The sequence below is a fragment of the Oncorhynchus mykiss genome, chromosome 3 (genome assembly GCF_013265735.2).
Source record: "Oncorhynchus mykiss isolate Arlee chromosome 3, USDA_OmykA_1.1, whole genome shotgun sequence".
NCBI lineage: Eukaryota > Metazoa > Chordata > Actinopteri > Salmoniformes > Salmonidae > Oncorhynchus > Oncorhynchus mykiss.
The window spans coordinates 71,772,101-71,785,233 of record NC_048567.1 but is presented as its reverse complement, the minus strand read 5'-3'; the positions used below and the strand labels follow the sequence as shown (position 1 = coordinate 71,785,233).

Below are 13,133 nucleotides of genomic sequence, written 5' to 3'. Positions count from 1 at the left end.
CAAATGAATACCATTTTAACTACACATTCATGTACATATTACTTCAATTAGCTGGGCTAACCAGTGCCTCCGCACATTGGCTACCTGGACTATTTGCATTGTGTCCCACCCCCAAACCCCCTCTTTTATGCTGCTGCTACTCTTATTATTGTCATATGTAATTAATAATTACAGGTTATTGAGACTTTTCTACTATTACGTGGGGGACTTTTATTTTAACATTTTCCAAATTCCGTGACACGGAAGTACCTTTTTTGTGCTGCTGACGAGACGCTGATTTGTTGCACTGACAACAACCAGCTAGCTAACTATCTTCTTGAAAAAAAATACACTTTTAAATTGTTGCGTGCCATTTTAACTAGCTAGCTAGCCGAGATCAAAATGACCACTAAAAAGAAGCGGACACCACATTCACCAAACGACAGATGGGTTGTTGTTGCAGCAGGTAAATTAGGCAACTGTAGCTAGCTAACGTTAGTTTACTAATTTCACTTTCATCTGTGCATAACCTAATATTGTAACAGTAATTGTTATATCTGTGGTATAACAAATATGTGTATATCTAACCTGTGGTCTAACGTTCGCTAGTTAACTAAATAGCTAGCTGGCATCTACGTAACGTTAGGTAGTTAACGTTATAGTAGTTTAGACAGAATGTAGCTAAATTACTGTCAATGCTGGTTCGTCTTTCCAGCTACTACAATGGCAGTTGTTGTTGCATGATCCATCGTAGTCGAGTTAGCGCAACTTCACGATAGCTATAAATCCATATTACAGTGATCTAAATTAGAGCTAGATCCATCTAACTGGAGCAGCTCCACTTGCAACAAAGTTTCGCGTCCAGCAGTGGTCTGCATCGGTGACAACAGCAGCAGCATGTCGTGTATTTCTTTGTCCACACAGACTCTGCAGTGGAAACACCAAAGAAAGATGACAGTGACCCCACTTTCATCCGGCTTAGGAACCCTTCAACAGGTAGCTAGTTAGCATCAATAGCACATTGTACACAGAAACACAACGTGTATCATTCGAAGCAAAACTATGAAAGTCAAACGCATTGAAAAAAAGCATTCTCAAAAGTGGTAGCTAGCTTTTTCTTTACTCTATCTAGTGGAATTAGCTAGCTATCTATTTGTACTTTTCCAGATGCAGCTTCTTTGTACCTGTTGGGCAGTGGTGATGTGCAGCTGTATGAGGTCAAAGCCTTCAACGAGGACTTCCACTCCTGGTTCATTGGCCAGACAGTACAGCGAGGTATTTTCCAATCAGATGATAGGTAGTTAAGCTTAACCAGTCTTAATACATGGAGTACATTGTGGTGTTGAAGATTCAAATGTTTTATTTGATTTTGAACAGATGGGAGACTTCTGTATGTCACTCCAATGGATCCCCTCTACCTACTGTTGCCCTACTTGATCAAAGCTGGTGAAGAGGTAAGTAGTGTGTCCAATCAAAAACGCATCTTTTGACCAATGTGCAAAATACTATCTTTATTGTGTCCTCTAAGAAAACCAATGTTCAAACCTCATGTCTCTTTCATAATCTGTTCAAAACTTATTAGAGTTTTTACCCTTGTAGTATGGTCAAAATTAGCACGACTAAATCAATGGAGGCCAGAGGGAAAAGTGGTCATACTGTACATCAGGAAAATAGCACTGTGTCAGCTAGGTTAGATGCTGTGAGAAGAAAGGCTACCTGACCGGCAGGTTGAACTTGTCATCTTTCTTTTGAAATCTAGGGGACATAAAACAATATAGAGGTAAAATATATATTGTTTTTTAGACATGACATCAAGTCTTTTCATATTTTAGTATACGCTGTTCATATGCATGCAAAGTAGAGGTTGACCAATTAGGATTTTTCAATGCCAATACCGATTATTGGAGGACCAAAAAAAGCCGATATCGATTAATCGGACATTTTTTATATATATATTTGCAATAATGACAATTACAACAATACTGAATTAACACTTTTATTTTAACTTAATATAATACATAAATAAAATACATTTAGTCTCAAATAATTAAATAAACATGTTCAATTTGGTTGAAATAATGTAAAAACAAAGTGTTGGAGAAGAAAGTAAAAGTGCAATATGTGCCATGTAAAAAAGCTAACGTTTAAGTTCCTTGCTCAGAACATGAGACCATATGAAAGCTGGTGGTCTTCAATATTCCCAGTTAAGAAGTTTTAGGTTGTAGTTATGGGAATTATAGGACTATTTCTATACCATTTGTATTTCATATACCTTTTACTATTGGATGTTCTTATAGGCACTTTAGTATTGCCAGCCTAATCTCGGGAGTTGATAGGCTTGAAGTCATAAACAGCGCTGTGCTTCAAGCATTGCGAAGAGCTGCTGGCAAACTCAGGAAAGTGCTGTTTGAATGAATACTTACGAGCCTGCTGCTGCCTACCACCGAAGAAAAATAAACGCACACCTATTAAGACGAGGTGCTGGCTAGCTGAGTAGAAAACTTGAAAATAAAGGAGAGCCGCACACTCTAGGAGCTCATTTCGAAAACATGATTTTTTTTCTTTCAGTGAAATACGGAACCGTTCCGTATTTTATCGAACGGGTGGCATCCCTAAGTCTAAATATTGCTGTTACATTACACAACCTTCAATGTTATGTCATAATTATGTAAAATTTAGGAATAAATTATCTTCACACAGTTCGCAACGAGCTAGGCAGCCCAAACTGCTGCATGTACCCTGACTCTGCTTGCACTAAATGCAAGAGAAGTGACACAATTTCCCTAGTTAATATTGCCTGCTAAAATTAATTAATTTTAAGTAAATACGTAGATTTAAAAAAATATACTTGTGTATTGATTTTCCGAAAGTCATTGATGTTTATGGTTAGGTACATTGGTGCGACGATTGTGCTTTTTTCGTGAATGTGCTTTTGTTAAATCACCTGTTTGGCGAAGTAGGCTGTGATTCGATGATAAATTAACAGGCACTGCATTGATTATATGCAACACAGGACAAGCTAGATAAACTAGTAATATCATCAACTATGTGTAGTTAACTAGTGATTATGTTAAGATTGATTATTTTTTATAAGATAAGTTTTATGCTAGCTAGTAACTTACCTTGGCTCCTGGTTGCACTCGCGTAACAGGTGGTCAGCCTGCCACGCAGTCTCCTCGTGGATTGCAATGTAATCGGCGTTCAAAAATGCTGATGGCCGATTAAGCGCAATTAATCGGCCATCAGTCGACCTCTAATGCAGAGTTCCTGTTCTTTTTAAACATTTTCAAGCCTTTTACATTTAATTCAGCTCATGTCCTGCAAAAGTTTTGCGACCCATGGAAACAACTTGGAAGACGACGACCACAATGTAAAATCCTGAAAAGTTTTGCAGATAAAGCTATACCTCTCTGTTAACAGAGCTCGGTGCTTATTATCGGATGTATTAGGTTAAGAAATCAGACTTTTTGGACATAATGTTAATGCTATTTAATGCTAAGCCCACTGAATGATTCAGAACATTAATTATATTTGTCTTGGTAAAATGTCTTTTATAACATAAAATTAAATGTCAACACCAAAGTGCTTTTTCACACACTCTGGGTGGACACCCTAAGGTAAGGCCATAAGACCATACTCACTTTTGAAATTAATTTAATTGGTTTTATTGCATCTTCATCTCTCCCCCTTTATGATCTTTGTCAGTCTTTCTTTCTTTGTGATCTCTCTTGTCCCCCCTTTGTGATTTCACCTACCTCTCTTTGCGATGTCCTGTCCTTCTCTCTTTGTGATGTCATCTCTGTCCTGTGTGATTCCATCTCTGTTCGGTCATTGTGATGACATATCATTCGGTCTTTCTCTCTGCAAGGTCATTTCTGCCCTTTTGTGATGTCATCTGTCTTCTTCTTTTTGTGATTTAATTTCTCTGTGTTCTGCTGTAGGGGAAGTTCCAGCCCGTGGACCAGGTAGTGATGGACGAGGACTTCCCAGCATGCACCAGGCTGCTGAGCTGCATACGCTCCCAGGCCTCCCTGCACCATGTGGCTGAGGAGAAAGGTCAGAGGTCACTGTGTTCAGCAGATACAAACTAATGTTGAAAGTTAATGTGCTCCTCAGAAACAATCAACTATCAATCTCTGATTTACAACCCCTCTCAACCCAATAATTATCTTCTCACTCATACGTCAGTCTGAAGCGCACATGAATGGTTGCTGGATTAAATGTGTATATCAGATCCTCAGAGACTGCAGCACTCTTGTCACATTGTTTCTGATTTTCTAAGAACGTGCACACAGAATACAAGTGTAATGTGGTGGTCTCAGGTGTTATACATGCTCTTTGTGCTGCTCCTTCAGAGGTGGGCAGTCAGAAGTTTCAGCGCTACAGCCAGGAGAGGACCATGGAATGGTTAAAGAAAAAGGTACACATTGATCACTGAGCTGCATATGCCCATATCATCCTCTATTGCAGTGGTTTCCAACCCTTGTCAGTTCCTGTACCACCAACTGAATGTTACTCTATACCACCAACTGAATGTTACTCTATACCACCAACTGAATGTTACTCTATACCACCAACTGAATGTTACTCTATACCACCAACTGAATGTTACTCTATACCACCAACTGAATGTTACTCTGTACCACCAACTGAATGTTACTCTATACCACCAACTGAATGTTACTCTGTACCACCAACTGAATGTTACTCTGTACCACCAACTGAATGTTACTCTGTACCACCAACTGAATGTTACTCTATACCACCAACTGAATGTTACTCTATACCACCAACTGAATGTTACTCTGTACCACCAACTGAATGTTACTCTGTACCACCAACTGCATGTTACTCTGTACCACCAACTGAATGTTACTCTATACCACCAACTGAATGTTACTCTGTACCACCAACTGAATGTTACTCTGTACCACCAACTGAATGTTACTCTATACCACCAACTGAATGTTACTCTGTACCACCAACTGAATGTTACTCTGTACCACCAACTGAATGTTACTCTATACCACCAACTGAATGTTACTCTATACCACCAACTGAATGTTACTCTATACCACCAACTGAATGTTACTCTGTACCACCAACTGAATGTTACTCTGTACCACCAACTGAATGTTACTCTGTACCACCAACTGAATGTTACTCTGTACCACCAACTGAATGTTACTCTATACCACCAACTGAATGTTACTCTATACCACCAACTGAATGTTACTCTATACCACCAACTGAATGTTACTCTGTACCACCAACTGAATGTTACTCTGTACCACCAACTGAATGTTACTCTGTACCACCAACTGAATGTTACTCTATACCACCAACTGAATGTTACTCTGTACCACCAACTGAATGTTACTCTGTATCACCAACTGAATGTTACTCTGTACCACTAACTGAATGTTACTCTATACCACCAACTGAATGTTACTCTGTACCACCAACTGAATGTTACTCTGTACCACCAACTGAATGTTACTCTGCCCGGAGGACCCCTGAAGTACCCCCTCATGTGCATTTTACCAGCAGGCCATTGGTCTCATGATTATTTTCTAGTACCCCCTGTGGATAGGCTCAGTGCCCCCAGGTGTCCTAGTACCCTCAGGTGTCCTAGTATCCCCTGTGGATAGCCCCAGTACCCCCAGGTGTCCTAGTACCCTCAAGTGTCCTAGTACCCCCTGTGGATAGGCCCAGTACCCTCAGGTGTCCTAGTACCCTAAGGTGTCCTAGTACCCCCTGTGGATAGGCCCAGTACCCCCAGGGGACCGAGTACCAACCTGTGGATGGGCCCAGTACCCCCAGGTGTCCTAGTACCCCCTGTGGATAGGCCCAGTACCCTCAGGTGTCCTAGTAGCCCCTGTGGATAGACCCAGTGCCCCCAGGTGTCCTAGTACCCCCTGTGGATAGGCCCAGCACCCTCAGGGGACCTAGTACCCCCTGTGGATAGGCCCAGCACCCTCAGGGGACCTAGTACCCCCTGTGGATAGGCCCAGTACCCCCAGGTGTCCTAGTCTAAGGTGTTATAGTCTTAAACTAATCAGTCATCAGGTGTTATGCCAGGTTCCCAGGAGAGGAGTGGGGAATGGTCATGCTGTGGGTTCCCAGGAGAGGAGTGGGGAATGGCCAGTAGATGTGACAGCGTTAACTGTGTGTTGGTCTTGCTGTGTCTCTGCTGTTCCAGGCTGAGAGGACAGTGAAGACCCTCAGAAAGAGTAACATCTCAGTGGGAGAGGGAGTAAAGTCCACAACGTATGTCCGAGTCAAGCAGGAGTCAGAGACCCAGGAAGGTGAGTCAAGCCCAGGTCCAGTCTGGTCCAGTACTATATACCTGGGCATGCTCTCCCTGGCCTGCATACATAACATGAACCAGAGGATGGCACTAAACCCCTTGTAGAGATCAGGGGCCTAATTTATAACTGTTTCATACATTTCACACTAAATATCTATACTTGGTGCACACCATGTTTCCTGTTATAAATCACCTGTTATAATTTATCTGTCGTAAAAACCCTCCATTCACCATTTATGATGAATATGACGGCTATCATTTTCTGTATAATTTGTAACTATTGGCATTAGGCCACAGCATAAAAAATATGAATTGTTGTTCAATATTTAGTTTGGCAGTGGAATATTGTTTTTCTATGTCCTGTCTTGGTATAAGGGCGGCAGGGTAGCCTAGTGGTTAGAGCCCCCGAGCTGACAAGGTACAAATCTGTCATTCTGCCTCTGCCCATTGTTCCTAGGCCGTCAATGAAAATAAGAATTTGTTCTTAACTGACTTGCCTAGTTAAATAAAATAAATAAATAAATAGGCTCTGAGATTAAATAGGCTATGCTCATATCACACAGCAATAATGTGGCCTACCCATACTGTCAAATATTTTACGTAAGCTACCGGTCTATTTACTGTGTTGGCAGACTGTTTGAGTCTTTAGCAGTCATTTCTGCTGTGGGGAATGGCTTGTGCCAGTTTGTGAATGCGAAAACAACGGCAACTTGTTGTGGACCTGTCAGTAGAACATTTAGATTCAGCAATGTTCTCCATCCACTCTTCCACCAACCTAAACATGATGGACGGCACGCAAATTCTGAGACATTGTCTAGGGCCGGCTACTCAAAATGAAATGTATTTACAGTACTTGCAGTAGTATACATAGGCCTACTTCAATGTTAAATTTGACTGTATTATAAAATGTGCTCTCTATGGGGTTAACTTGAAAGCCTATTTATAACCTATTTATTTCCTCGGCTACTAGGTTAAATAAGATGTGCACGGTCGTTTGTTGTATGGCTTCTTCGGAAATATAAACCCATCACGGTCAAAAAAGGTGAATCATTTATTCACCAATGGTTATGAAAATAAACTAAATAGGATGAATATTCGTATGTCGATCTTAAATTCTACAGATTTTTTTTTTCTCTTCACACTAACGGCAAATGGCTGAATTCTTGTTCATATGTTTTCCTGTTTTATTTATGAACAAGCTTTTCATCATTTCCTCCATTTGCACAAAATACTTACTTCCCAGCTTGCAATACAATATTTCAACCACTAGCAGAGATGTGTACTCATAGTCTATAGTTTGCGGAGAGGTGAGCATATTCTCAACTTTTGCATGAACTGGCGCATGCACATTTTGGGCTGTATTTTGTACATATTCCCAAGGACCCTAGCTACGCCCCAAGACCTAGCTACGCCCCAGGACCTAGATATGCCCCAGGACCTAGCTACGCCCCAGGACCTAGCTACGCCCCTGGACCTAGCTACGCCCCAGGACCTAGCTACGCCCCAGGATCTAGATACGCCCCAGGACCTAGCTACGCCCCAGGATCTAGATACGCCCCAGGACCTAGATACGCCCCAGGACCTAGCTACGCCCCAGGACCTAGCTACGCCCCAGGACCTAGCTACGCCCTAGGACCTAGCCACGCCCCAGGACCTAGCCACGCCCCAGGACCTAGCCACGCCCCAGGACCTAGCTACGCCCCACAATCTAGATATGCCACAGGACCTGGCTACGCCCTAGGACCTAGCCATGCCCCAGGACCTAGCACAGCAGACTTAGCCAATTCCTGTTTTACATTGAGTTTCACACAAGCTCAGATTGTAAACCCAGTTTTCTGTGATATCAATAGGAAGGTTATAATTGTGTAATGAAGTGTATAAAGTGATGCTGTGGTATTAACACTCTCACGCCCTCTATTCATAATCACACAGAGGACTACCTGCGGTATGCCCATGGCCTGATATCTGAGTACATCAGTGAAGACCTGAGCAAAGCCCTCCTCAAGCATCTCCAGTATGTACACACATGGACTATACTTATGTATTAATGTTAAAAGCACAATCTAGAATGACATTTTCATGTAGCTTCATTGTAACTGCCACTGAGTCATTTTTAGTTAATGGAAACCGCCCCCAAAACTGCACATGAGTGGGCGGTTTGAGGCCGTCACCACAGAATTCAAAGAACTCGCTGACAGTTATTTTCAAAACACATCCCACACAGTGCAGGGCCCAGGGCAGCACTTTGACTGGAAATGTACTGGTGATTCAAGTGCCAGATTGTGATATTAAGACCATGATAGTACTGAAGGTATCACATTAAGCAGTATTGTTAGTGTGTAACATTTTGATAGTGAGTCAGTAATCCTTCAGTTTTCCTCCTGACAGGTTACCTGAGCTCTCAAGTCCTAAGGAGGTGGAGCCTCCCTCAAAGGTATTTTCTCCAGCTGCATTTTGAATTTGTGTCGTCACACTGTAGTTATATTTGTTTTCAGCATATTTGTTCCAAGTTATGTGTTTATTTATTTGGTCAAATTTTTGTGATTTTTTAAAAAGATTTTCAACTGTGTTCTATTGACATTCACCTGATGGTTACAGTGTAGCAGTAGATTAGTGTGTTTTTATTCCTGTTTCACGTGTGTTGGTGGGTTTGCGGTAGTCATGGTATCTTGCGTGTCCCTGGCGTGTCTGTGCCGTGTGTCTGGGATGTGATGGTTGGTGTTCTGAGTGGAAAGTACGGCTAACTGTGTAAGTGCCGTGTTCGGTCGGCAGAAGCGGAAACTGACTGACAAACCATTGGAGGCAGGAGAGGACTACACCAAATTCAACCGCTCCGATTTCTCCCGCAAAGTGAGTGAGATTAGGGGCAGTCTGCACGAAGGGACCAAGGAGAGAAATGGGGGGGGGGTGACTCTTGCAGGCATTTTTTTCTCTAACAGTTTTATAGGTAGTGATAGGTTTCCCGTACCTTACTAAATCTCATGTCTTTTTGGTTTTATAGTCATGCCTACATCATACAAATATTTTTATAGGGCTCTGAAGTGCAACCATTTTGGTCACTTATGCTCCTAAATATTTAGCTGCGTGACATTCAATTTTGATTTAGGAGCACCATTTAGAAGAAAAAAAATCGTCCCCAAAAGTAATGATTAGGCTTCGCTGTACCGCTGTTTCCTGGTGCCCTGGAGAAACAAGCGTCTCTAGCCCAAACCATTCAAAAGCTGTGACCATCTCCATTAGCAGGCCGCATTTTACATTCAGAAACCATGTCTCGGGTCGTTAGCACCTTGATCAGTGACGTTACCTCATTAGCTAGCTAGTTAACAACCTGGACCTGGTAACTTTAACAGTATATCCAAACGTGGGGGCAGGAAAAGGAAAGGCATAGCTTCTTCAGGTGATCAATGATCATAGCAATGATTGAATGACAGATTTGCATGTCCTCATCACAAACCTGACATTCTTAAACAGACAGTGTACAGTTGTCTGTAATGTAGGAAACAGTAGAAACCTCATTTTTCACAACTCTTTTTCATTTCAATGACAGGTATTTGTATCAATATTTTAGTTAAACTAATTTACAGTGTTACGTATTAGTTTCTAGGGAACAACATGTGCTTCAGCAGAAGCTAGAATTCACATTGATATACAGTCTATCAATAAAAACATTTTCTGGGGCTGCTAAATTTGATGTGGTGCTCCTAACTTTAAATTGGGAGCAGCAGTGCTATCAACTAAAATGTATTTTAGAGCCCTGTATATAAATGTATTTTAGAGCCCTGTATATGAATGGATTTTAGAGCCCTGTATATAAATTGATTTTAGAGCCCTGTATATAAATTGATTTTAGAGCCCTGTATATAAATATATTTTAGAGCCCTGTATATAAATGTATTTTAGAGCCCTGTATATAAATATATTTTAGAGCCCTGTATATAAATTGATTTTAGAGCCCTGTATATAAATTGATTTTAGAGCCCTGTATATAAATTGATTTTAGAGCCCTGTATATAAATATATTTTAGAGCCCTGTATATAAATATATTTTAGAGCCCTGTATATAAATGTATTTTAGAGCCCTGTATATAAATATATTTTAGAGCCCTGTATATAAATGTATTTTAGAGCCCTGTATATAAATATATTTTAGAGCCTTGTATATAAATGTATTTTAGAGCCCTGTATATAATTTTCTGTCAAGCTAAACCAGTCTACGTGATTGCAGTTTAAAGCAATGCAGTGCAGAGGCCTACAAGTAACCTCTGTCTGGAAATGAGTCATGCTGATATGTAATAACGTTTCAGCCGTCTTCACTCAAGGCGGATGAGCAATGCTATTGACTCTCTTTTCTCGTCCTCCAGCCGCCCAAGAAGATGAGTGCTGCACAGAAGACCCTGGCCAAGGTGGACAAAACAGGCATGAAGAGCATGTCTGCCTTCTTCAGCCCCAAGGGCAAGGCAGAGAAAAAATGAATGTTAGAATGATGCAGCAGTTTGTGTCTGTCGGTGTGCGTGTCTGTCTGTCGGTCGGTGTGTGTGTCTACAGTGTGTGTTTCTGTCGGTCTCTGTGTGTGTCGGTCGGTCAGTGTGGGTGTCTAGTGTGTGTGTGTGTCTGCCGGTGTGCGTGTCTACAGTGTGTGTGTCTGTCGGTCTCTGTGTGTGTGTCGGTCGGTCGGTTTCTAGCGTGTGTGTGTCTGTCAGTGTGTGTCGGTGTGCGTGTCTATAGTGTGTGTCTGTCAGTGTGTGCCGGTCGGTGTGTGTGTCGGTGTAGTGTTTATGTCTGTCGGTGTGCGTGTCTACTCTGTGTGTGTGTGTCGGTTGGTCGGTGTGTGTGTAGTGTGTCTACAGTGTGTGTGTGTGTCTACAGTGTGTGTGCACGCACACATGTGCTTTTGGTAATAAAGAAAATAACTATTTTTGTCCCCTTTTTTTGTCCTTGAAAAGGGTTGAATCTCCAGACAATAGGGATGATGCAGGAAACTCATCTGGAGCGAAGTGCATTGAGAGGCAGGGGACAAAGCCTAAGATAATGAATAGTTACTATTCTTTCAAGGTTGGAGTATACGATGGTACATGTTCAAACTTGCTGCTCCCACTCTTTTCTTTACTGAGCGCTCAGATTACTGTAGATAACCAGTAGGAGTACAACATGTGGTCTCAGATTACTGTAGATAACCAGTAGGAGTACAACATGTGGTCTCAGATTACTGTAGATAACCAGCAGGAGTACAACACGTGGTCTCAGATTACTGTAGATAACCAATAGGAATACAACACGTGGTCTCAGATTACTGTAGATAACCAGCAGGAGTACAACATGTGGTCTCAGATTACTGTAGATAACCAGCAGGAGTACAATATGTGGTCTCAGATTACTGTAGATAACCAGCAGGAGTACAACATGTGGTCTCAGATTACTGTAGATAACCAGCAGGAGTACAACATGTGGTCTCAGATGACTGTAGATAACCAGCAGGAGTACAACATGTGGTCTCAGATTACTGTAGATAACCAGCAGGAGTACAACATGTGGTCTCAGATTACTGTAGATAACCAGCAGGAGTACAACATGTGGTCTCAGATTACTGTAGATAACCAGCAGGGGTACAACATGTGGTCTCTGATTACTGTAGATAACCAGCAGGAGTACAACATGTGGTCTCAGATTACTGTAGATAACCAGCAGGAGTACAACATGTGGTCTCAGATTACTGTAGATAACCAGCAGGAGTACAACACGTGGTCTCAGATTACTGTAGATAACCAGCAGGAGTACAACACGTGGTCTCAGATTACTGTAGATAACCAGCAGGAGTACAACACGTGGTCTCAGATTACTGTAGATAACCAGCAGGAGTACAACATGTGGTCTCAGATTACTGTAGATAACCAGCAGGAGTACAACATGTGGTCTCAGATTACTGTAGATAACCAGCAGGAGTGCAACACGTGGTCTCAGATTACTGTAGATAACCAGCAGGAGTACAACACGTGGTCTCAGATTACTGTAGATAACCAGCAGGAGTACAACACGTGGTCTCAGATTACTGTAGATAACCAGCAGGAGTACAACACGTGGTCTCAGATTACTGTAGATAACCAGCAGGAGTACAACACGTGGTCGCAGATTACTGTAGATAACCAGCAGGAGTACAACACGTGGTCTCAGATTACTGTAGATAACCAGCAGGAGTACAACACGTGGTCTCAGATTACTGTAGATAACCAGCAGGAGTACAACACGTGGTCTCAGATTACTGTAGATAACCAGCAGGAGTACAACATGTGGTCTCAGATTACTGTAGATAACCAGCAGGAGTACAACATGTGGTCTCAGATTACTGTAGATAACCAGCAGGAGTACAATATGTGGTCTCAGATTACTGTAGATAACCAGTAGGAGTACAACACGTGGTCTCAGATTACTGTAGATAACCAGCAGGAGTACAACACGTGGTCTCAGATTACTGTAGATAACCAGTAGGAGTACAACACGTGGTCTCAGATTACTGTAGATAAACAGCAGGAGTACAACATGTAATCTTCAATTTCAGACAAAGTACAATTTAACAAAGACACCACAGGTCCACATGAAAAAGTGAACGTGCCACGGTGAGCCATTTTAATGTGCAGAAATATACGCTTAATGGAATATCATGTTGTTATAGTACAATGATAGCCTGCTCTACAGCATAATATTAAATTAGCAGAACCTTGGTTTAATAATTCCGTCTTTGAGGTACATAGTGAACAACCTAATGTTGGTTGTCTTGAAAGACGGAGGCTCCAGGAAAAACTGGATAAAATGAGCCTACATAAAGGAAATGAACAGTTGCATTGTTCAG

The 13,133-nt window shown here is 41.7% G+C and overlaps 1 protein-coding gene across 3 annotated transcripts; it reads left to right on the top strand.

The window, feature by feature from the left end:
- The first annotated feature begins 220 nt into the window (after positions 1-220).
- Positions 221-11,204, top strand: rnaseh2b (ribonuclease H2, subunit B). Of its 3 annotated transcripts, XM_021597898.2 has the most exons (11): positions 222-445; positions 904-975; positions 1,147-1,254; positions 1,357-1,433; positions 3,921-4,035; positions 4,335-4,399; positions 6,182-6,287; positions 8,222-8,303; positions 8,678-8,723; positions 9,062-9,139; positions 10,651-11,204. In XM_021597898.2, exons 1-11 carry the CDS (start codon positions 382-384, stop codon positions 10,759-10,761), a joined length of 924 nt encoding a protein of 307 aa, XP_021453573.1. In that variant the 5' UTR covers positions 222-381; the 3' UTR covers positions 10,762-11,204. The 3 variants fall into 3 exon arrangements, with proteins under 3 accessions (XP_021453574.1, XP_021453573.1, XP_036830972.1); XM_021597899.2 differs by lacking the exon at positions 9,062-9,139 and having other exon boundaries at positions 221-445; XM_036975077.1 differs by lacking the exon at positions 904-975 and having other exon boundaries at positions 237-445.
- Positions 11,205-13,133: the final 1,929 nt, after the last annotated feature.

Excerpts from the sequence above, each read along its gene's own strand:
- rnaseh2b (XM_021597898.2), top strand. The coding sequence starts at position 382 with ATGACCACTAAAAAGAAGCGGACACCACATTCACCAAACGACAGATGG. Across the intron at positions 1,434-3,920 it reads TGATCAAAGCTGGTGAAGAG|GGGAAGTTCCAGCCCGTGGA; the intron begins GTAAGTAGTGTG and ends GTTCTGCTGTAG. Across the intron at positions 8,304-8,677 it reads GCCCTCCTCAAGCATCTCCA|GTTACCTGAGCTCTCAAGTC; the intron begins GTATGTACACAC and ends TCCTCCTGACAG.